Source organism: Oxyura jamaicensis, chromosome Z (genome assembly GCF_011077185.1).
Source record: "Oxyura jamaicensis isolate SHBP4307 breed ruddy duck chromosome Z, BPBGC_Ojam_1.0, whole genome shotgun sequence".
Taxonomy (NCBI): Eukaryota; Metazoa; Chordata; class Aves; order Anseriformes; family Anatidae; genus Oxyura; species Oxyura jamaicensis.
This window is the reverse complement of record NC_048926.1, coordinates 13,184,442-13,209,063: the sequence shown is the minus strand read 5'-3', so window position 1 is coordinate 13,209,063 and position 24,622 is coordinate 13,184,442. Positions and strand designations below refer to the sequence as shown.

Sequence of the window (24,622 nt, the reverse complement as noted above, 5' to 3'; positions counted from 1 at the left end):
GCTAAGTTTCTAACTTGTCAAACATCCACAGCACACTTAAAACCACCATGGCACGTGCTCCAGAGCAGGCAGAAGAAACTGACATAAAATGCAGCACAATAAATCTTCTAAAACTGTAAAACGTCCCCAGAATATAATTTGTTAAAAACTAAACAAATACAAGCTCTGAACATGCAAGTAATTTCACTAAGCCACTGGCATATAAACCTACTTTATAAGAAATAATGAAAACTACTTACAGAGATTTTCAGACTATTTATAGAAACAGGCAATACTTTAAAAAGAGCAAAATATTGAATTCCTGAACTGAATCCTACTAATCTTTCCCAATCACATAATCCTAAAGAAGTAAAAATCCTAAACAACTGTATAAAAGAGGGATCATTGTAGATTTGGTTTTAACATTGAGAGTGAGGGGGGAATGGGAATATACATCATAGAAAAATAACTGATTCCTAAAGACAGCATTTCACTGCCATTACCACCTACTTTCCTGCTGTGTATTGTAAAAACTATAAAGATGCCTACTCAGGTAAGCATCATTATCACTGGAAATGTGAAACATTAAATTCCAGGTCAAAGAAGGTCCTACTTCACAGCTTTCTATGGACGTAAGTGTGTTTATAGCAGGAAAACAACTGTTTCCCTGGCCTGATCTGCCTATGCACATAGGCACATACCCACCTACTGATACTGGACATTACAGAATCACAGAATGGTTGATGCTGAAGGAAACCTCTGAAGATCATCTAATTCAACCCCCCCTCCTCTGGACAGGGCCAACTACAGCAGGTTGCTCAGGACATGAGCTTCTTGGTCCCACTTTCTGCTTCTCAAAGATGGAAAGGGGATTTACATTGAATACTAATTCCAATTTATATAATGATTTTTAAGAATAGCTCATTTCGTTTTTAGGTCATGTCCTGCAATGGAACCCTAAATGAACAAGGTGGTACTTAAGGTACACTTCCAGTTGCATCCCTTGAGATAAGAGCTCAGGCCAGAAGCAACAACCTCAGCAGTTAAAAGCTGACTGCAAGCTCTTGTTGCACTTGCCAAGGTGGTTTCATGCTTTTTCGGAGAAATAAAACAGGAACATGGAATCAAATTGCCTGACAGTAGGTTTCTTGAAAACCTACTGCAGAAGACTTGCCTAACCACAAGTACCAGTTTACAGAATTCAGCAGATGCCAGCATCAAGGCTCAGAAAACACAAATACCAGAGTTACAAATTCAGTTAACTAATTCTAGATTCCACCATTCAACACTGAAAGACCTGTTTTATAAAACAATTAAAGCATAAACAAAGGAAAAGCTATATAGGTTCTGAAAATCATAAAATTCCAGGTCATCCCTAAGCTTTGCAAATGGAAAAGTATGTCTTATTCTAAAACTAAGAACAATAAAAATCAGACTGCATCATCATGTAAACATCTTCAACATAAAAAAAAAAAAAAAAAAAAAAAAAAGATTTAGATTTCTGTAATGGCTGGAGGTTTTGGACAGCACATCTTTGGAGGATGAAGTCCTGGAAACCTGTCATAAAAGTACTCAAAATAATTTTATCAGTGGACCTGAGCTGGCCAGCTTTGTAACCATAAGACTAACCTATCTTAAAATACAGCACTGACAAATTACAGTTAGTGATAATGATTCAAAATCTGTTTGGTACTTCGGTTGTTGTAAACATATTAAGTTCTTCAAATGAAATCCATCTGAAAAGGCTTTGGCAAGATCTATTGCATATACAAATGCATTAGCCTGCATTAGGAAATAGTGGGAGAAGATTGTGAAAATATTTTTGTGAAATTAGGCAGGGGGAACATTAAAAATGTTAACAGAAAAAGTGCTTTATTGTCACTTTGAAAGAAGTCAGGACAGATTCAGTGGGATCTAGATTAAAATGCTTACTTCCTTAAATAACTGCCTAAAGCTAGCCTTACCATCTTTAATTAATTACCTGAATGCTCTTTTTTTACTTTATTTTTAAACTAAGCACTATACACACCTCAAGCTCCCAATTCTTTGAAAATAAAGTTTTTAGTTTTAGAAAATGTATGTGTAATAATGTAAGAGCTTAATAGTAGGTGGTAATCTTCAACATAAAACTTGGAAGTACAAAGAAAGGTGGCAAGCAAAGGTGATTATACGCCTTCTTCCTCGTGTGCTATTCTACCTTCATTTCTTCTGAGACAAGCACAGTCCCAGTTCACGTGCAGTTCTGGGAAGGCTCCTACATAGCCTCAGCCCTGACAGTCTGTTCTCACCTGCTTGTTTCTCTTTGTGTCACACTGGCAGAGCTGCTGGTGCAGGTGAACTACACCACATTATTTTTCTATTAAGTTATTTTCCATCTGGGTTAGCTCAGTAGGCAACTATGGGACTATGCACGTAACTGTCCTTTGACAGGACTGGCCTCTAAATGTGATGCTGAAGCCTGACACAGGATTATCTGTAACACGGAATGTAACATTTATTCTGGCCTAGAAATACACTCATATTTAATAGGCACAGTGAATAATAACTGAAACAGATTTCTCAGCAAGTAAAAGCTAATTACCTCAACTGAAACTGTCCAGAACACTTGGGCTAACACCCCTACAGGGGTAAACAATACCGAAAGGGCATTTTACAAGGTCAGCAAGAAAAGATTTTAAATGATTTGTTGCATAGGAATGGAAAATTTACCACTATGATGAAACCATGAGGCTGGTAAGGTCATAGAACTGCAGACTGATGTCAAGGATTGAAAGAATTCTCCCAGATCTTTGGTTATAGTCAGTTCAAGACTGCAGCAGTGATGGCAAAATTCAGTTCCCTGGCCCATACTTCAAGTAGAAACATTTAATCTTACAGCATAGATAGAGCAGACCCATGACGGGATGAGCAGTCTGAGAGGGATCTGTGCAGGCTGCAGGGAGGAAGGTGAGGAAAGGCTAATAAATTCCAGCAAGAAGTACTAGGAAGGGTCAGAGATGTTTCACATTTGGCAGTTCATCAAGGTTATGAGGAGCTTCAGCAGGGATGCTAGTATGGTCCTCTTCTCTCTCTCTCTCTCTCTCTCTCTCTCTCTCTGTGCTGCACAGGTCTGCTCCCCTTGCAGACCACCCACCTCCCACTCTCTTCTGTAATTTACAGATTTTCCCATACCTCTTGTAGTCTCCTATTCCTTTCCTAGCTCCTCTGCTTGGCACAGTAACAAGAGCTTCCCTACAACCCCAGCTGCCAAGAAGGGCCCATGGTATTCTCCTTATTGAGGGAGAAAAAATGCTCTTCTAGAGACCTAAAAGCTCTTCCAGCTTTCTGCTCCTGCAGCCACCCAGCACAGGGGGGAGGCAGCCTGGGCTGACAATCCCCTTGTCCTCTGGACAAACCTCTAACAGGCAAGTGAAGCAATCGGCTGGGGGCATTAAGGACAGACACAGCTGGAGCAAGGCTTGCCAAGTTGGTCTATCAACACGAGGGCAAGGTTTCATGAGATGATCAAGCCAGTGTTATTACCAGGTCACTCCCACTTCTCCCCTCCTGTATAGCCAGTAGTCCTGGCTTTTGTCTGACTACAGGCAGTTTCTTCAGAGTACTGAACAGGCAGAACAGCTTTTATACGACTTATATAAGACTATGTGATTCATGCCACATTTTCTATTTCCCTGAATTATTTAATATACCCCTGAATTTCCTACTCTAAGGGGAAAGCAACTACAGAAAACATATATAAAGCATAACAAGAAAAAAAAAAAAAGAGGAAATCAGGCAAGTCTACATAGTTTCTGCTATTGCAGAGTATGTATGGCCTTTACCTAAACATTAATTCTTACACCTGCAAATATTGCCACGTTACAGAGTCACTTAATCTCACTAGTATCTTTTTAACCTACCAAAATGGAAGGTTGCCTGTTATGCAACAAAATAAGGAGAGTGCGTATACAGATTGTCTCTAGAAAGTATTCACCTCTATCCTCCTTCACTTTCTTGCAAGACAGCTAGGGAAAATTAAGGTTTCCCTCCATTGCTGTCTTCTTTTATTCCTAGCACTTGACATGTCCGTGAGCTGACGCTGTAAAAAAGTATGATTTTTTTTTCTTTTTGCATTTCAGTCTAAAGTTTAACCACCATCCAACAGAATCCAGCATCCAGCTACTTTTATAAGTACAGAAAACCCAAGATAATTGCTGATCTTTTTTTTTTTTTTTTAGCAAAATTTCATTAAACAGACACATTTGTGTGCCTGTATTTATGCATATGCTGATCTCCTGGAGTGTGGAGGTCATCATTTGTTGCACGACTGGCATGATATCAAATTTCACCATTTTTCAAAACATTCCAAGGATATATTTTTGGCATAAATTGGAATCACCATACACTTCTGCAACACTGAGCTCAGTGGGGCTATATTCTTTCATCGCTACTGCAAAATGAAAAGTAAATTTAGATTGGGTCATATTTTACAATGATGTTTTAATTTCTTTTGCCTCCTTAAGGAGGTCTTACTGTTTCTCAACCACACATTGTTTTCTTTGGAATCAACTCTTTCTCCCTGAAGACAGTTAAGTTTTAAGGTTAAATACCATAAGTTTGTCTTTGAAACTGAACATTTCATCTGAAGTGCATTTTCTGATAATGCATGATAATGTATCAGCTTATTGAAGTTCAGTGGTAAAGATCCTCCTGCCATGCAGGGAAGAAAAAGAAAAACATGTTTACACATTAGCTACGCACTCTTGGAATAAACCTCTGGAATAAACCTTTTAAATTTTTATTTCTCTTCACTTCAGGTACAGCCTATCATTCCAGTCTGGCAGCTCCACAATTCCAAAATTGATTATTCAGCTACATGGAGCTATCAGACTTTTAGGCTAAGTTTGCTGAATTCACGTCTTCTCCCATGGATATTAGCCAAGAGGAAACTAAATGAAAGCACAGACAAACAAAACTGGCAAGTGGAGAAGATGCATCTATTTTCACAACACAGAGCTATGTTCAGAGGGCAGAAAACTCTGCTGAATGATGTTAACATGTACTATTCCTGTAGCAAGTGTGCAGCCAACATTCCACTTGTAAGGTGGAAAGAGCAAAACTGATTTTCTCACAAATATTTATCTCACAATGGTAATTTACCACTAGAAAAGAAGATACTGTTAATTAGAGATCAATACTGAAACTGGAAAGGGAACATGCTAATCCTAGACTTTCACACATTTGAACTGCTACAGCAACAGTTTAATTAGTGAAACTGTTGTTTTCACTAACTTTAAAAAAACAAGTTCATTCAAATTTAGATAATGTTCTGTAATCATAAGGTAAAACTGCTGATGTTTTGACAATTATGTTTAGAAATCAGGTGCAACTAAGAGAGCTTACACTTGAATCTCATCTAGCACAATCCCTTCATATGATGGCAGGACTTTCTCCTGTCCTACTTTAACTTTCCTACAGTCATAAATCCTTAAATCAAAAGAAATGAGTGCAGAAGTAACCTATTGTCTAACTTTGCCACTGATAAGGTCAGAGCAAGAGAGGTGAAATGTTCCAGTGCTTTCACAGGAGAGAATCAACACCAACAGCGAGAAGCAAAGATCATAGGTAAGACTTACCTCACCAAACTTCAGATGTCTACAACTCTAATCTTTACAGGTCTACTCTTCAAATGTCCACAGCTTTTCACTCCCTTTACAGTTAATGGAGAGAAATAAGCATATATTATGGTGACCTTCATCTAACCTATTTTAGATACCTATTTTAGTATGAGATAATCACAGTCTACATGTGTTTATTTTCTCTGCTTATTAGAAAGGGAGCCCAGGGTGACTGGATCAGCTGTAGACATCTATATTTGGTCAGGTGAATCCCCTGCAGCCTACAGTGGCCAAAATAACTATATAAGAAAAACAGAAAACTAAATGGAGCAACACAGAGAGGATCTATGTTACAGTATGTTAGGCTACTTACATAAAACTCTGCAGTTCAAGGATAAAGGATTCTGGAAGCCAAATAAAATACTCCTAGTGCAGAATGATACAGCAGACACCAGCTCCTAGAGCTGTCTGACAGATCTTCAGAATCTTGGTTTAAAAGATCAGGTCTAGCTCTGGAGATGCTTAAACACTGAACAGGGATAAAACAGAAACAAACACAGCCTATACTCTGTCTTGCATCTTCTCCCTCTCCTAGCCTATAATCTAATAAATAATTCCTTCAGAATCTGTCCCGTAGCTATACAGACAGCATAGCGACAGCAAGAGTTGCTGTTCTGAGAAAATATTTTCAGTTAGGAAAAGAAAATCTTAAACAAAACTTCTCTTCCCTATGTGCAAGCTCTGCTTCAATGGCCATGACGGTATGTGACGGGTGCTGTTTGAACAGCGCTGCTCAAGATTTGCTGCACTTGGCTGTCCAGATAGCCAGATAAGCAGCATGTCAGCAGGGAAGAACCTGAATATGTAAAATGCATTCTGACTGTGGTCACAGACTCTGTGAGCACAGGTCACTACAGCAGCAGACAAATGGGGCTTTTCTGACTGAACTGAATATTTATTTAAACTGTATTTTTACAAATTCTGCATTTCTGAAAGAAGAACCCCAGTTTGCAAATGCAGTGCAAATATGCATGCAACTTGTTTGTATTGCTTCTGTTTGATGCTATAAAAACACTTGATGCATTCCTGATGAAGAATTGCTTGTGGAATGCAATATATTTTAAATACGTAGGAGCTTAAAACATATATACTACTACTTAGGAAGCCTTACTGGCTTATTATTAGTATTTTTAAGAAACAATAATTACCTTTTAAATTATCATTACCCATTACCTAAGCATGGAGTTACATTAAATTATCTTTATATTTGAAAAGGATAAACAATTTCAAGCTTGTGCTGGAGCGAGGGATCAAATCTCAGTGTGCCTTCCAACTGGATCTTCCATAGTCCTAGCAAGTTCTATCACTTCAGTGATGCCTCTTCCCAAAAGTGAAGGGAAATGTACAAAGTCGTATCCAAATAAAATAAAATAAAATAAAATAAAATAAAATAAAATACTTATTCCAAAAGTTTTCTATGTCCTTAAATAAAACATTAAAATGTTCGTATTCTAACAGCTAGAGACAGCTTCCTAATAACACAAAATCCTTCAACAACTGTTCCCCCATCTCTGTCTCTGTCTACTTGCTGCTTTTAAGCAACTTTTGCAATTAGGAAAGATATTAATGCAGTGGCATTCAAGCCTTTCCTTTTTTAATTAAGGTGTACGCGGCTCTATTAAAAAACTTCAGATACTTAGATTGCTGTATTGGGGGATACAAATCTGGTGTTCATCCAAATCTTCACAGGCATATTCAAAGTGGACTGATTTTCATAGACTAAAAACTTCTCTGCAAGTGCTTACGAAATACAGTTCAGGAAGAATTTACATACAACAAAATCTCATGACGTTGGGCTGCAGTGCAGGCCTGTATACATTATAACTTAAAAAGCAGCAAAGCTATTCCTGCCCGTCTTTAAGATCTGTAATCTTCAGAAGGAAACACTTCGTCCATCCCATGCTTCATATTCTATAAAGTTCAGAAACAGGCCTAAAAGGTTTTTAAGCAAATGTTGCAGCATATTTGTAACCAATTGTACAATGGCATATTTTCTCTCCAGTTCTATGCAATTGGAACTGATGGGAAAATTCAAAACATTAATCAGAAACTCAGTATTTTTATCCAAAGATAACAGCAACCTTGCCCACAGAAATACTGCTTTTTCTACATAATAATCAGGGAGTGTTAATAAGGATGGTTGATATGTCCAATGGCAAGTAAAATCAGCTGACAGAAGTTAGAATAAAAAGGGAGGGCTTGTATATAGATGGGTCTTTCCTTCTATAGTCACCTTGATTTCTCTGAAGAAGGTCTGCATGAAACATCAGCTATGTTAGCTGCCTGCTACCGTTCAAGAACAACAGAAATTTTGCCATAAGGATCATAGAAAAATAATGCTGCTCAGGACATAAATTCCTACTGCATGCTCTGCAATCTCTTCTTGCTGGTGTCTTACAGCACAGTGGTGACCTAGAAGCCAACAATTTGGATTGCCATTCTGCTGGATCTGGGAAATGCTGGTCTGCCTCCTGGCTGCACCCACAGAAGGAAAAAATGTAGACTGAATAATTCTTACAAAACTGCTGTATTTTTAATTAAAAAAAAAAAAAAAAAGAAAGATTAAATAACAGTTTTAGAACTAAGCCGTTTCCAAATGTCTGCAAAGTTAAACAACAAATGCTATCAGTTTACTTCAGCCTTTCTTCTTTTGGGCAAAAAGATGGCTAACACCCACACGTTGATACTATGCATGTTCTGATCCAAAAAAAAAGGCTGCTTACACAATAAAAATATTCTAATATTATATTAAAAAATATACTTTAAACCCCAATTCCAAAGATCTTCAGATTTGAGACTCTCCTGGTGCTTATCCAAGAAAAAGAGCCAAGTATAATAAATAAGGTGGGAGGTTAGGGAATATCTAGAACGTAGTGACCTGCTATCATTAGGTTTAAAATACTCATGAGAATACAGTAGTAGAGGAAACAACACTAATGTTTTTCCCTTGTGAAACATGACTTAAAAAATGTGTGGAAACATTCAATAGGAAAGGGATAAGAAATGGATAAAATTTACAATTTTCTACATAGAAACAAGAAATATTTTAAAAACATTTTCAGAGGCCAATAATTTAAAACAGGATCCCAATGTAAAACATATGGATAGCAATGCTACATCATGTACCTTTCAAGCTACAGCTATAAAACATTCTTAGAAGTGAAATGAGCTACTGAATAATGGTTTGTGTTTTTTTGTTTTTGTTTGTTTGTTTGTTTTCGAGGAACAGAAAAGGACTTAAAATCAAGGTGGCAAACAGTTTTTCTTGTAATTGCAAGGCAGAATATTATCAAGCACCTGCTCTGTAAGAATTACAGCCAAAAATTTTCAGCACTGTGTATCGCAGAGGCAGACAACCCTCACATACAACCTCCCTGCTACAGTGAGGAAAGCTGCACAGTTTATCTTTCTCACACAGCTCAAACCTCTAGTGACAGCTCCCCTAAAACAAATTAAGTGCTGCTGCAGGATGTAAGAATGGAAGGACCACACTGAGTTTACATATATGAAAGCAGAGAACGAAAACTGACAAGTTACCTCACTTAAAAAGAAAACATTTCCATGGTTCACATTTTACAGTAAATGTTGTTTACTGTAATTTGCACAAAAACTTAACAGACCTTAGATATTTATTTGCCTATTGTGAAAATGTGGATTTTCCTTTCAAATAAAAGAAGTGGCTTGAACAAACAAAAAGTAGCATCATGCTGATCTCTTTTATAACTTAATAGAATTCATTTTTCTTACATTCAAAAACTTTAAATCTTCATGAAACAGACCACAGTGGAAAAGTCCATTACCATATTACTGCACCTTATAAATAGTAAATGATATCATTTGAGCTCAAGTAAAGAAATACTGCAATCCTGTATCAACTGTGCCTGAAGGGTACTGGAAGTTTCATACTCCTTATTCCTTCTTTTCTTTTCATTCTTTAAGCTAATATGAAGGTTTATTTATAGTTAATCTCAAAAGACCTTCCTGAAATGTCTCTTAGAGAGATTTTCAGAAGTACTTAATATTTTATCTTTTGCTTTTATTTGAAAAACTAAGAAAATATTTAAGAGATCTAATAGAAATTGGTTTCTCAAAACAACCATAAATACATGGTTTTTGATTGTTGCTTATCTAAAAAAACCTGTGGGAAATTTTTAAAAATTTGCACATTTCAGATTTTAATATACATAACCTCATTTTTATTTTTTTTTTACTTAGTATTCACATTTTGATTTAAAAATAGCATTTCTCTAACTGTACAAACTTTTTTAGTGCCCACTCTTGCCTGGCAGTAACGGGGTGTACTTTATCTCCTTTCCATATGGGGAAAATGACTGCTCTACTGCTGCCAAAATCAATCTTGCTTCTAATAAGGATAGCTACTGGTTGATATGTCTGAACTAGACAAACAAATGAATGACAGACATGTGAGAGTGATTCAAGTGGCTGTTCACAGCTATTTAAAATTAATTTAACATTGCAGAAAATGTTGTGTACCCAACTCTATTTCCCATACACTAGGTATTTATAACTGGTTCCCATGAAGATCTCATACTTGCATAATCAACCCAAGAATTACGATTAAATCCTCCTTGACTGGTGCCTAATGATGAAACCTCCCTTCCATTACAAAAAGAGAGTCCATCACATACATTCTGAAAGATGAAACCTTATAGATTCATAGAATCATTAAGGTAGGAAAAAAACTCCAAGAACATCTGGTCCAACTGCCCTCCAACCGCCAATGTCACCCACTAAACCATGTCCCTAAGCACCATGTCCAACCTTTCCTTGAACACCTCCGGGGACGATGACTCCACCACTTGCCTGGGCAGCCTGTTCCAATACCTGACTGCTCCTTTTGAGAAGAGATCTCCTCATTTCCAACCTGAACCTCCCCTGGTGAAACACAAGGCCATTCCCTCTAGTCCTATCACTAGTTACCTTTGAGAAGAGGCCGACCCCCAGCTCTCCACACCTTCCTTTCAGGCAGTAGTAGAGAGCAGTAAGGTCTCCCCTGAGCCTCCTCTTCTCCAGACTAAACAACCCCTGTTCCCTTAGCCGCCCCTCGCAGGACTTGTGTTCCAGACCCCTCACCAGCTTCGTAGTCCTTCTCTGGACACACTCCAGGCCCTCGATGTCCTTCTTGTAGTGAGGGGCCCAAAGTTGAACACAGTACTCGAGGTGCGGCCTCACCAGAGCAGAGTACAGGGGGACAATCACCTCTCTGGTCCTGCTGGCTGCACTATTCCTGATCCAAGCCAGGATGCCGTTGGCCTTGTTGGCCACCTGGGCACACTGCCGGTTCATGTCCAGGTGAGCATCGACCAACACCCCCAGAGCCTTTTCCTCTGCACAGCTTTCCAGCCACTCTGCCCCAAGCCTGTAGCGCTGCATGGGGCTGTTGTGACCAAAGTGCAGGACCCAGCATTTAGCCATGTTGAACCTCATCCCACTGGCTTCTGCCCATCAATCCAGCCTGTCCCAGTCCCTCTGCAGTTCCACTGCAGGACCTTCTTTAATATAAACCTATAAAATGTTTAATTTTAACATTTTCTTGTGGATATTTGAGGTGAGGGCAAAAGAACCAAGACTGTTATAACAAAATATCAGAAACGGTGACATAGAAAATAGCAAAAAGATGCATGTGCATAGCAGGAGGAAGACCTGTTTTTTAAAGCTTCATTTTTGTTAAGAGAAGAATTCTGTGTATTTCAGCATACACAACCATGTTTATAATACAAAGTTTTATCACTTCCAATCACTCTGGTACAATGTCTACAAGAGTAAGGCTGAAGCACTGTACAAAAACTATCATCAACCTTATATGAGTGGGAAAGGCAGTTCCGACCACAGAGTTGATTTAATCTGCAGCAAGTAAACGACCCTGCCATTATCCAGTAACATGGGTGCTTCATTCCTTGATAAACTCACGGAAGAAAAATCCATTGAGTGCTCTTAATTTTAAAATACCTATGTCTGCGTCAAGATATCTCCAAGTCACAGATCACAGGAGTCAGAAGAGCATAGCTGGAAATGCAACACTTCTGGTCTCTTCTGCCCGCTGTGCCTTCTTCACCTATTCTGCAGGCACGTGGCTACCGGCCAGGAAAAACCCATGGTCTCTACCACTTTTGACATTTAACTACCTGTGTTTAGCTTTCCTTCAAAAAGTATTGCTATTTATCTGAGAAGTCTCAGTGCCTACATGGGCTACTGGTGGGATGCCATTCAATAGTGTGACAAAAATGACTAGTCACAGGCTGTGACCAAAAAAATACCCCAACTCTAATGTGAAATGGAAAACAAATTAATATTCTATATCCTATTATCCTATACTACTCTATATCTATATTCTATCGCCACAAGAGCAGAGACTAATCAGGCAGTTAGTCTATTACTAAAATCACAAGGTTTCGCTCCAGCAGCTCTGACGCAGTAATGTGTTTTCTCATGAAAACTTGAAAGAAAAGGTGAAAAAAAGATTTGTGAAGCATGATGGAAAGGAATGTCAGACACAGCTTTGGTCAAACTTGCCCATTAAATATTCACCCATTACTTCACAGGTTCATTCATAGGCCAATTGCACTGGCTATTTAGTACGATGGTAAATTTACTGGCTATTTACTGTTCTTCGCTGATTTTCAATTTTCTAAGCTTAATAAAAATTCATTTTAAAAAAAACACTTGTGAAACAAAACAAAACAAAAAAGCTAAACGTTAATAGTTTTTTTCTCTTCACAGTACAGTTTTTGTTATTCTGATTATATATGTTCTGTCACTAAGCTGGTATAAAATTGCTCACAAGAAGTCCTATTATTTTAGCTTCATAATCAAAAAAAATGACTAATTATGTCCTTTTTCTTAAGCCATTTGGATTAATTCCATGTGAAATCAATGAAAATTATTCTTCAGCCCTAGCTCTTTGTAAAGAGATATACTACTGTACTTACGATCTTTTACTACACATATTAGCGTAATATACTTCATATAAATAATGTCTAAAAAACAACATTGCAATTACATATTTAAGCACTAGATAACACGCAAAAGATAAAGATGTAGGATATTTACTTACAGAAGATGAAGTCTTAGACAACAGTATGTATTTACCTCTATTTTACAAACTGCTCTATCTGTATCTTTGAGAGAGTATAAGAAAACAATGGAATCCAAGGATGTAAACAGAAATTAAGTAATTAATTACTGAGCTGCTGAAAAAAGTGCTTTGATGAACTAGACACAAGATATTAATCTATCAGTTTATAGGCCAACTATCTTTCCAACAAATAGCACATACAGCTTACAAAATAAAAAAGCCTACATCTTTAAACATCATTTGTTTTTAGCATGGCTTTTTTCATTTACAGTCAATCTAACACAGCCATCTGAGAACAAATAATGAAAAAGTCAGAGATACAAACAATAGAAAGATCTTGAAAAAACATACTACTTTGATTTTAAAACACCACTTACAGAAGTTTTTCTTCTTTTAGATTTAGGTTGATTTATTTAACTGTGTTTTTCTTAGATGTGTAGTGTTGAAGTTGGAAGCTAGACAGTGATTATAGAGGTATTATTAATGTGAGCTCACTGAAAACTATGCCGTAACATCAGCATTTACAGGTATCAATTCTTCATCTACTTCTATTATTTTCATTTGATCTATTATATTCAAAGCAGGAGAATGTCAGTCTTAAATTTTATAACTGCAAATGAAGCTAAAACTCTATAGGCAGAAGTAATTTAAAAAGTCTTAAAAAGTACTATATAATTATCAAACACCTATATAAATTTACAGTGTAACAATTATGAACCTGCTGAAATTTCTATACATATTTAAATTTTTACTGCACAAGCGGCCTCTGATGAAGTTACTCCTGGGCCCACAATTTTGCTTTTCCAACTATTTTCTACTGCGGGTTCTCAGCTCTGTGTCTCTTCCACATTTTGAAGCAAGAGAACGTTATCTCACAATTCTGATAAAAAACAACAGCAAAACAGTATCTTCTGGACTCTTCCACTGCATTATCTACCTCAGCAAGTAAACAGATCTATTTCAAAGCAAATCTTAAACCTCAATGTAACCTTTCTGTACACTACTACCAACTTCACCACCACCAAATGAAGACAGTATCACAGTGCTTAGCTGTTAAGGTGTCCGTATTCATTGTGAATAGAGTTGCTTAGGCTATTTTGTTTCTTGTGCACCAGAACAGAAGAGCTGCCACAAGAATCTGCATCCCTCACTTTATCTTGTATAGTTTGTTTTCTTTGATCTGTCAGTGAGTTTCAGTGGGAATACTGAGTCATTAACATATTTTTCCCCCCAGAAAACAGTTATAAACACCTGCTTTTGATACTTGTATCAGAAAAAAACAAACAACAACAACAAAAACAAAACCCACAACTGAAACAATCAATCAAAACAAACACACAATCAAAACAAACCATCCTTCAGAAATGTGTACAAGTTGAGGACTGGTATGTTCCGTAGGAGGAAAATTTTAAATCCAGTTTATGTTATCTTTGGAGAAATGATCTAGTACTGAATAAAAATTGCACTGTAGTACAAAACCTACATATTAAAGGTATCTTTTTAAAATAGAAATATGCATCCTCGAGAAAACCACATGCTTTCTGCTTTACCATGAGATCTTCATTGTTTGATTTGCAAGACTGCTACCACAGAAATGATGAATATAAAAAATTCATCCATAAGTAGAATTTACTTTAGGAGCAAATTTAGAAGAGAAAATTAGACTTGGAAAGAAAAGTATATATAAATGTAAATTCTGTCTAAATGAGCTCAAAGCACAAGGATCTTTAGTGCGCTGTGCTAAGAAAGACTACTGTGCTCAAGAGGTGAGTTAAAAAGTGCAGGATAGAACAATATACTGCAACACTATAACACAATAAAGTGCTAGTTGACAGATTCTAATAACTAACGGGAATGTCTCATAGTTAAGCAACTGCAATTCTGTTTGAGTGCCTACCGCTACTGAATGTTATAATCTATATGTTTATTTATTTACACTGCAAGGAAGGAACTTTTTCAACTATGACATTAAGCTTTTTCCTTCTGTACAAGGAAATACTTCTGCTTTCTGAAATGCATACTATAGCAGCCATAAGTTTAGTTTCAGGGACAAACAGCATTGCTTGTCATCACAAAATTGCACTTCATCATGAGAACTGTGTATGTCAGAATTTTAAGATTTGTGCCTCACTTTCCAGCTCCAGAATGGTGCACGGCAATCATTAAGCAACACATTGATAACACGAAAGCAGAGGTCTCTTAGTGTTTAAACACCTTGTCTAAAGTTTCTATTTATTTATTTAAGTGAAAGGAGAATAGCAAAAATAGCACTCTACCTGTAGTCATAATTCTCTTAAATATGGAGGAAAAAAATAATTACAGTAGTAGTAGAAAGTCACTGTGTCTAAGGTGAAAAAAAAAGCATATGAATATGATTTTATTCATATTTGGAATAGTGGATAGAAGAAAACTAAAATAAATACCGCATCTGTAACTTCTATCTCGTACAACTTCTGAAATGTCTCCCGATCGAAGAAGAACAGCTTCCCACTGCCACCACCTTTCTTAACAGAGGTTCCTGTGACAAGTATTTTATCATCTGGGCTAAAACAGCAATCAGTCCTGTTGGAAAAAAAAAAAAAAAAAAAAAAATCATCATACTGGGCAAACCAGTAATTAATGTATAATTAATTTATAGATTGAATTCCTTCCAAATAATTCTTTCTATTTGTTAATCCTTTCAACACAAAGCTTAAAAACAACTTTTGGCAGCTCTCATCTATTACTATAGTTATCAGGCACAGTTCACATTTACAATTACAGCTGTGCATAGAACATGAAAAACTGGCAAAAACAATAAAAATATAAAAATCCCTCTCCTAGCAAAATGTCCCTTCGTCTCAAAAGTCATGTGAACTTTTCACATACGAAACAGAAAAAAATCATTTCAAATCTGGTTATAATCATTCATAAGAAATAACTCAATCTTGAAATCTGTTTTTGCTGATGATACATTCTTCAGTGCTGCACGGCAGTTGTGTTTATATAGTTGCCAAAAATGTTTGTGTGTTTACTCTTCCTGTATGCTACAAAATAGAGTGAGTGCTTGTGACTTCAAAGTTGATCTGTCCCTAACCTTCCTTTCTATGATCTTATTTTGAAATTGTGTATTGTGAGTGTCTCTAGAGTGTCTTTAGAGTGTCTCTACAGTTCTAGAAAGGACTGCACTACAGGTACAGACGAGTAGCTAATACCTATAAAAATATGAAAAACAATACATAGCAATATACATTACTATACTGTACTTTAGTACCAAGTGACAGTAATCAGCAATTCTAACATCATAACTTGAATTCAGACCATGCACCTTTATGTTATGTCTACTTTTCAATCCAGATTTTTATTTTAATTAATCATAGACCAAATAGGAATGAGTCTTACTCGATATATCTCATTACACAAACATAAGGCAATGAGCTGGCCTCCTCCTAAAAGTTTCTAATCTAATTAGGCATAAGATATATGAGATTAAAATATGGCATAAAACAAATGAAGAGAGATAAGAATTATCACATGAAATAGGAGATATTTTAAAGCAATGTTAAGCCCTAAAATAGCCAAGAACCTTATTGCACAGTCTCCTCTGTGTAGTTCTTTGTGCACTATTCTGTACCTATGGAGGAACATCTCTGGTATACTCCCTCCTGCTCAGCACAACTACCACTGTTTCTTCTAGCTGGAATAACTTAACAGTACTTACATTGGAAAGAAGCTGGACAGTCTTTCAGCTGAATGAAGAGGCTTTTTAAATTGTCTTATATCCCACATCTTTAAAGTATCATCCCCTATGAAACAAAAGGAACAAAGGTTAGCAAGAAAGAATTTAAGCCAAGAATTTAGACATCTGCAGAAAATTTCATCTTCTAACTAAGAAACAGGAAAAGGAACAGAATGATGTTGTAGAAACATTCAAAATGGGGATGATTTTGAAGCTTTTTGTGCCCAAATGACTATGAAAATGCAAAGATGAAAAATTCCACCTGCTGCACTCCAGTAGATCAGAAACTTCTGCTCAGTGACTCAACTCTATCATAGCATTCCCTCCTGCTATTACCCACAGTGGAATCGAATTCCCCAAACACCATTTTAAGCTGTTTGTGTGTTTTGGTGCTTTACTATTAGAAGGAAATTTAACTTTTGCTGAAGATATATTTTTTTTATAAAAAAAAAAAGAGGGTCATCACAGTTGGACTAGATCAAAAGCTAAACAAGCTTTATGTGCCTGGTTTCTACCTGCACTGGAAAAATGATAAGGAAGGACAGAAGGCACAAGAAGCCCTCCTGCTTCTTCGGCATGCAAACAGAAACAAACTGCAACTTCAGTGTGAAGAATGGGCCCTGGAATCAGCCAGAAGTCCTCGGGTAATGGGTGTAAGGGAAGCAAATGAATCCATGCTTGCTATAATGAAACCTTTTCACACCCTTCCACAACACCTTTGGCCATAAAAGCCAAAGTTGAGGTTACAGCAAGACATTTATAGCTATTCTCATCTGTGTTTGATAAACATGGTGTGACTCTGTAGGCCAGTAAAAGTCAGGCTGTTTATTCCTTTTTCCAAAGGTTATGACATATTAACACAGTGAGTACCAGGAAAAAAAAAAAAGGCGGTGGGGGGAAGAAAAAGGTTTAGTTAGTTATTCTCAGAGAGATAGAGAGATCTACATCTCTGCTAACCTTCCCCCTGGGATACATATTTTCTGCATGAGAATTTGAGCCCTGAGGCACCTCTTGCAGACACCTAGACATCTTTTTGTATTCTACATCAGTGCCTCAGTGATTTCAAGGGCAAAAAGAAGGACTTTCAAACAATTCTCCTTGAAAACATCCAGAGATTAATTTCAGAAAAAAGTTACAAAATATTCCTGACCTAACTGGTGAGCAGGAAAGTTATTAGCAATCCATGGACCTGCTTCCTTGCAACACTCAAACCTTGCAAGGAAATATTTTTTATTTTTAAATCATCTAGGAGTATTCTGTGTGTTCCCAACCTTTGAGATTAAGAGCTCAAAGCAAAGCTTGGAAATAAAATACAAAAATAAATAAAATAAATAAATACACAAACAAACGTATCATGCCATAACAAAAGAAATCAGGGCCAGCACTACCTTTCATAGGGAAAGCAGTAATGTGTGGCCTCATGTATCACGTATGTTTATATTAAAGACCAGGATAATGCCTAACTAAAATATTTCTAAGAAGTAGACCACTTAAAAAAATGATGTCTAGGACATATTTATTTTCATTGCAAAACTAAAAAATGACAAGAATGAAAAATGTTGCCTCTCTATTTTGGGAATATCTGTTTTCTTATTGTTTCATAGCAGACACCATCAGAAGAACTTCAAAGCATCTGGTCTTGTAACATGAGCCCTCCTTTTTCCTCTCCTACCCTGAACATAAAAAACACACTTATTGTCTAGATGTTATATCTAGAGCACCAGCACTTTATAAATGTACGCAAATTATACCATTTGGCCGCTCTACAAATCTCTTGCACAGGGACAGATCTAAGGCTAGCAGCCAAGGCTGTTCTGTTCCCAGTGGAATGAGCCTTGACATGATCTTCAAGCTATAGTCCTGCCAGGCTTTAGCAGAAGAGAGGCAGTCAGACATTTAGATACAGCTCTCCTTCTAATAAGAAAGTGTATTCTGCTGTTTTTTTTTAAAGTGTATTCTGCTGATTTTTGAGTCCTTCAGAAGGACTCAAGGAGTTTATGATGATTTCAAATCAGCATTGTCTTAAATGGTGCAGAAATAGTTGATTATGTACTTGGAAAGGGAGGAATACTAGTCGAATAACTTGGCCAATGCTGTCAAACTCTTACCATCTTTAATCATATAAGATTTCAAAAATTCATCTTTAAATTCAAATTTTCTGTTCTGTATGAATGAAATGATATTTCTGCCTGAAATTTATTTGCCTTGAGTTGAAACCACTGTTACTAAGAAAGCAGACATATCAATATGCCACAATACCTTTTTTTTTTTTTTTCCAATTAGCAACCTTCCATCAATGCTTAATAAGTTTCTTTATGAGAGCTGTAGCAGTACTGACCTATTTTTAACTACTTCACATGTGGACAAAATAATTACCCTCAAACAAAAATATATAAACGAAGTTGAGAGGTGTGCAGTTCAGTATAAAGCATTCAAAGTAACCCACTCTTAGATCACTCAGTATTTTTCTTGATGGCAGACTTGGCACAATCTTTAAAAATGTTATAGCATTTTTAATAGTATTTCAAACTCCACTTTTTGCCATTTTAATTAGAAGGATACCAATCTAGTCTGATATAAACAGGCCAGACACCATTATGTCCATGGTATCGAGGAATGGATTTATCAAGAGGAAACAATTAGGTCCTAGAAAGAATCTCTGGTGAGCCAGGATAGGCATTTTGCACTTGGCTTTTAGTCAAAGTTAAGTCAGTACACTGAGACTACAAAGATATTTATTTTTATTTTTTTTTCTCAGAAGATACTGGCCAGGAAGACAATTAAATGGATGCAAATGCACCCCAAAGAAGTAAAAACACTGCCAAAGTAAAGCATTGCCAGAGATTCAAAAATTCTAAAGTCAGCAACACCCTTCAAGAAGATCCTATTTTAAGAGGGAGTCCTGTGTTGAAAGCAAAGCTCAAGGACAAAGATCACTGGGGAAAGCAACAAAACAAAGGAAATGAGATTTTAAGAAGCAAAATACAGCAAATTAAAGACATAGTACAATATGACTTACTGTGAGGAAGTATCAGAATACACAGAATGTGTTCCATACACATTTATAAACTCAGAACCTCTCTATGAAGGCTGGTACTACAGGCAGCGAGAGGCACCTTACAGAGCAAGGTATACGCTTCTGCATTCTGCTCTGGTTCAGCATGAGGGGCTGCAACAGTTCAAGAACAGCCCTCTGAGGCACCACAGGTCAGTATCACACTCACCCTGAGCCAAAGGATTTGGGAAAAGGAATCCTGCACTTAAGCTTCGAATAGCTCTCACCATCAACCGAGCCATACCAACCTGAATCTCTTACATAAACTGATTGTTCCACAGAATTTTACTGACACACCAACAGACAAATAACTATTATGAGGTTCGTGGAATTAATGAAATCATTGTTTCTCATTATTACAAAAGCAGATTCTGTACAGACCAGGAGTCAAAAAATATTTTTACAATAGGACCCCAAATCCTATTGGTGAACAAAGGAAACATTCCCATATACTATCTTTACTGTAGGTAGAAAAAAATACTTCCACAGTTACAAGCGTGTAAAAATAACACTTTCTTAAGTTTCTGTCAAGTTACTACCTAATACCCAACACAAATAAGACTGGGAACTCTCATAAGCATCTCCTTAGCTTTTCATTTTCCCTCGTGCGTGCAGCTGAGCCCTGCCTCATCTTTCTCATATCTGACACAGAATCTACATCAGATGCAGGAGAGTCCAATGGCTTTCAATGAAAGTCCCCATTCCCCAAACAGCTATCCTCTCTTTGATCCTCAGCACTTGGCAGGTGTGTTAATCTATGAATGTTGGATCTACATCTGCTTTTACTGGTACAGATCCAAAGCAATACTCATACTAGAGCACTAACCAAACAAGTCAAAATAAGGTATGAATCCTTATTCTTCAGCATAGCATACAGAAATTAAACCAAACCAAAACCAAACAAACAAAGAGGCCACAAGACAACTGTAGTTCTTGTAACCACATTAAGGGGCCAAATGCCTGCACAGTCTTATATTCTGCAAACTATCAAGTTCTTATACAGTTTATACGAGAGTGAGGTAGAAAGAGCATAAGTAAGTCAAAGTCTGTTTAACATAACATGAAATCTGGAGACAGAAGAAGAGCAGGCAAGCAACTGCCACAAGCAATTAAAATATACAAAGGTCATTTCTGTTGTCTCCATTCATAAATGCAAAATATAACAGAATTTACATAAATGGAGGTTTCAGGACAATTCTACTGAATATTCCTGACGTTGGTATTATCCTTGTTTGCTGTGGATATTTAAAAGGCACACCAGTGTTTTTTTAAAGTAATTTCAAGAATATTTGTGTGGATTTTGTGGTGGCAACACCACTGGCAGGCAGAAGCAGCATTTCACTTAGCCCAGAGTATACAGACAGATGGTTCACCTACTTTCCAAGGAGGAGAGGGTTCTCACATAGCAAGTGTTCAGTTCAGTAAGGACCAGCAGGGTTGAGACTTTTTACCTCAACCACTTATAGAGTACCAGAAGCCTGAACAGCAATCAAGAAACAATCTAAGCACCAGTAATGTGTCCTCGTAAGCCTAGGGCTCTCAAGGACAAGCCTACCATCATTTTACTCTGAAAGATGCGATCTGGGGAACATAAATGTTTGGAATTATAGAAACATATGAAGGAATGAGGTAAGTAATATCCAATAGGTGCTGCATGTTCCTGTAAAAGCCACCAGTGTCACTCTATTCACCAGGGACCGGGCAAGGGGAAAGACACTAAGCAATTCCAGGCTACTCCCCTCAGCTTGAAATCACAGCTCCTCTTTCAGAGAGTTTACAATCTATGAATACCTCTCTCATGGTATTTTGTATATAAAATCTCATTCTGTCTACATACCAAACTGACCAGATGTTATGTACATATGTTAGACAAGATACCGAGGCTACATTAACATATGCTGCCTCTCCCTAGGCCTGTTTATTTGGCCTTGAGGCCATGCTCATGCATACACATAGCTCCTGGTTACAGCTGGTTTCCATCCAGGCAGCTCGGATTGTATGCTTGCACCTGCCTACAAAATGCTGCGTACAGAAATCCCTACCTGAAAAGCTATCTTAAGCAGACACCACCCCAAGCAATACATCTAATGATGAAGTGAATGAGTCTTCATAAATGTCTTTGCCTACTCAAGGCTTGTTCTGTTCTATTAAGAGACTTTTATAAAAATGTTTTACCTGAAGTTTTAAAAACTTTTTTTTTTCTGTCCTGTAGACATTTCATTTTTTGCTTCTTTCCATTCAAGTACAAATTGGACTTTTACCTCCAGTCATCAACACTTGATGCTTATAATTTAAACTAGGTAAAAGTTTCCATTAGAACATAAAAGTACACTGCATTAGAAAGCTGCTTGAGGAATTAATAACTCTACAACAGATACACTCTTACCAGAAAGAACTATATAATGAAATTTGTCTTAATTCTTAATTAAGCTAATAATTTCCCTTTTGGTTAATTATTAATGCTAGGCAACAAGGCAGATCAGGAACTATATAACATAAACAACAGAAGTTATCTTAAAATAATACTTAAGTGCTGTGAAACGCACTTTCAGGAACACATTATTGCACAGTGTATCAAAACAAAAGATGTAGACTGTGAAACACTTCAGGTTTATATCTGATTTTACTATCTTAACTCCATCATAAATAAATTACATTTAGCAATGGTATGGTTTAAATGTTTGGGGTTTTTTACTGAACCACGTTAACACTGTCTTACATTCAGCACATCAAAGGGTTCTTTCAGTCACTTACCTCCCCGACTCGCAAGGGCAGTACCATCATAGGAAAATGCCAAGCAAGAAGTGTCAGTGCCTGGAGCATGGGCTTGCCTGCAGTGGAACTTCGTATGTACCTGTTTGTCAAACAAATAAAACATCAAAACCCTGCTTATTTCAAGACTGGACAAACATTTCTTTACAGCATTTTGTGTACTTTGCTACTATTCCTAAATTTAAACAGAAAACCCTGTAACTTTAGCATTAACAGGTATAGAAGTTACTAGTTTCTACAGCCTTTTTAAAAAGTCATATAGGCTTTATATGGTTAGAATAGGCTTTCACAGTAAGTGCTTGAAAGAAAAATACAGATTTTGCATAGATTCAAGTATACAGAACAGCATCAGAGCTACCGGAAAACTCCTATTACCACTAAATAAAGGTAGTTAGGCCTGGTTAAGATAAAAATACATTTTAAGACAATTCTTATCACCCCCCTAAGCAGGCTTATTGTTTAAACAAACAAACAAACAAAATACAATATACATACTTTGGAGAGGACTTAAAAGAAGGATAAGAAGAGGTTGGACGTGGTGCTTAGGGACATGGTTTAGTGGGTGACATTGGCAGTAGGGTAATGTTTGGACCAGATGATCTTGGAGGTCTTTGCCAATCCTAATGACTTTATGATTCTATAATTTAGTTTTGCCAGTTTTCAACCACGCCAAAATTCATAGTTTATAGATTAGAAGAATGCTTGGATATGCTGAGGTTTGTGTTCCATTTAGCTGCAACAGAGTTCAAGGTTAGGAATCATTAATGCTTATTTTTAAGTGTATTTCCCTGGTTATTTTAGAGTAAGACATCACTTTCAAATTAGATTTTATTCTTGTATAAAGATCGTTTTTTGTTAATTAAGTCACAATTTAGTAAAATCCTTAAACATTCTCTCCATTAAAATGGGAGAAATCTGTGAAATCTCAAATTAAATTTTAGCACTTCTGCAAAATACAGCTTTCCCACTTCCCAACCAAACCAAAGGTCTTGGCTTTGATACCAAGATGTCCTTTCATAAGGCATCCATCTGGTTAATTCAACTGTTAGTCACTGTTGTCTCAGTAATTACATAATTTATCTTTAATCACTGATGGAGACTACACCACACATGCCTGCTGTATGAGGGTGACCAGTCACATTCCATGTCAGAGAAGTTCAGCAAGACTGACTAACAGTTGACAAAATGGGACACCCAGGTAAAGGATGGAGTGATCTAATTTATTGCAGAGAAGTGAAACCAGTGGCAGGGTGAGATTATTCTGTGGCTAGGAGTTGTGAGTTCAGACTAGCAATGAAGATGAAAGGCAAACTGATTGCTGACATGGACAGGTTAGAAGTAACTTCTTGAGAGGAGTACTAAGTCCCACTGAAGGAGTGACAGTGAAGCAACATAGAATACAGAAAGGGAAAAAATAATGGAGAGACGAGACACCAAAGCCTTGTAGAATACCACAGAACACAGCAGATGTGTCGAGAAGCTACAAGACAGGGATGGAGCACTGTAAAGGAAAACTGGAATTCTCTAAGCAAACAGACATGAAGAATATTTCAGTATCTGGGGAAATTCTGAGATTGGATAAGGAGCCCCAAAGAGCTATGGGATAAAGCAAGTAACCTAAGGGGGATTAATTGGAACCACATGGGCATTTAGGAGTGAAGAAGGAAGTGGGCCAAAGACAGACACAAGGAAGAATCAAAATGGAAACATGAAGGGAAGATGGAAGAGGAAAAGACAGACTCAAAGGAATTTGAGACAGTTAAGTCCTTCTTGAACACGTAGGAAATTACACCTCTCTTTTGCCCTCTTTTCCTAGCAACAAATTCTTACAGCTTTAAAATGAGACATTCAAGAATTTAAGGTTGTGTCTGCAACCATATCTCGCCTTCCCATCTCTAAGATAGAGAATAAAGCACGCTCTTCCTCTCACAGAGAAAAAGGACTTGGAAGTCCTTTACTTACCATACTGATGAGCAAAACAGGAAAATACAGAGGAGAAAGTATTTTTAGAGAAAGGTTTGAACAGTTTGCAGTCAGACCTAGAACTGTTCCCTGATCAGTAGCAATAAGACAAAATAATGACCATCTGCTTAGCGATTACTCTCCACTCGGTATATTAAAAGATCCTCAGTTCTACGGAATGAAAAAGGAGACTGTGATCACATAATGCAGATGCACAGAGAGACTGATTTAAGTCTGCACAGGAATCCTCAGTTATTTTATGTTCTAATTTTTGACTAGGTACCTGAACTAAGGCTCCTTTAATGGGCTATATTGTATGCAAAAGACCTAAGCTAGTAAAGTAATTAATATTGTTTACCCACTCAAATATCTGTTCTGAATTT

General features: G+C 37.0%; 1 protein-coding gene across 1 annotated transcript in view; it reads right to left on the bottom strand.

The window, feature by feature from the left end:
- The window catches only part of WDR70 (WD repeat domain 70), a 141,112-nt gene that overhangs the window by 16,614 nt on the left and 99,876 nt on the right, over positions 1–24,622 (bottom strand). The window contains exons 11-13 of the mRNA XM_035309542.1: positions 22,260–22,359; positions 16,433–16,517; positions 15,156–15,294 (exon numbers count right to left, since the gene is read on the bottom strand). Of these exons, the coding sequence (XP_035165433.1) occupies positions 15,156–15,294; positions 16,433–16,517; positions 22,260–22,359 (324 nt within the window). The remainder of the gene's footprint in view (positions 1–15,155; positions 15,295–16,432; positions 16,518–22,259; positions 22,360–24,622) is intronic.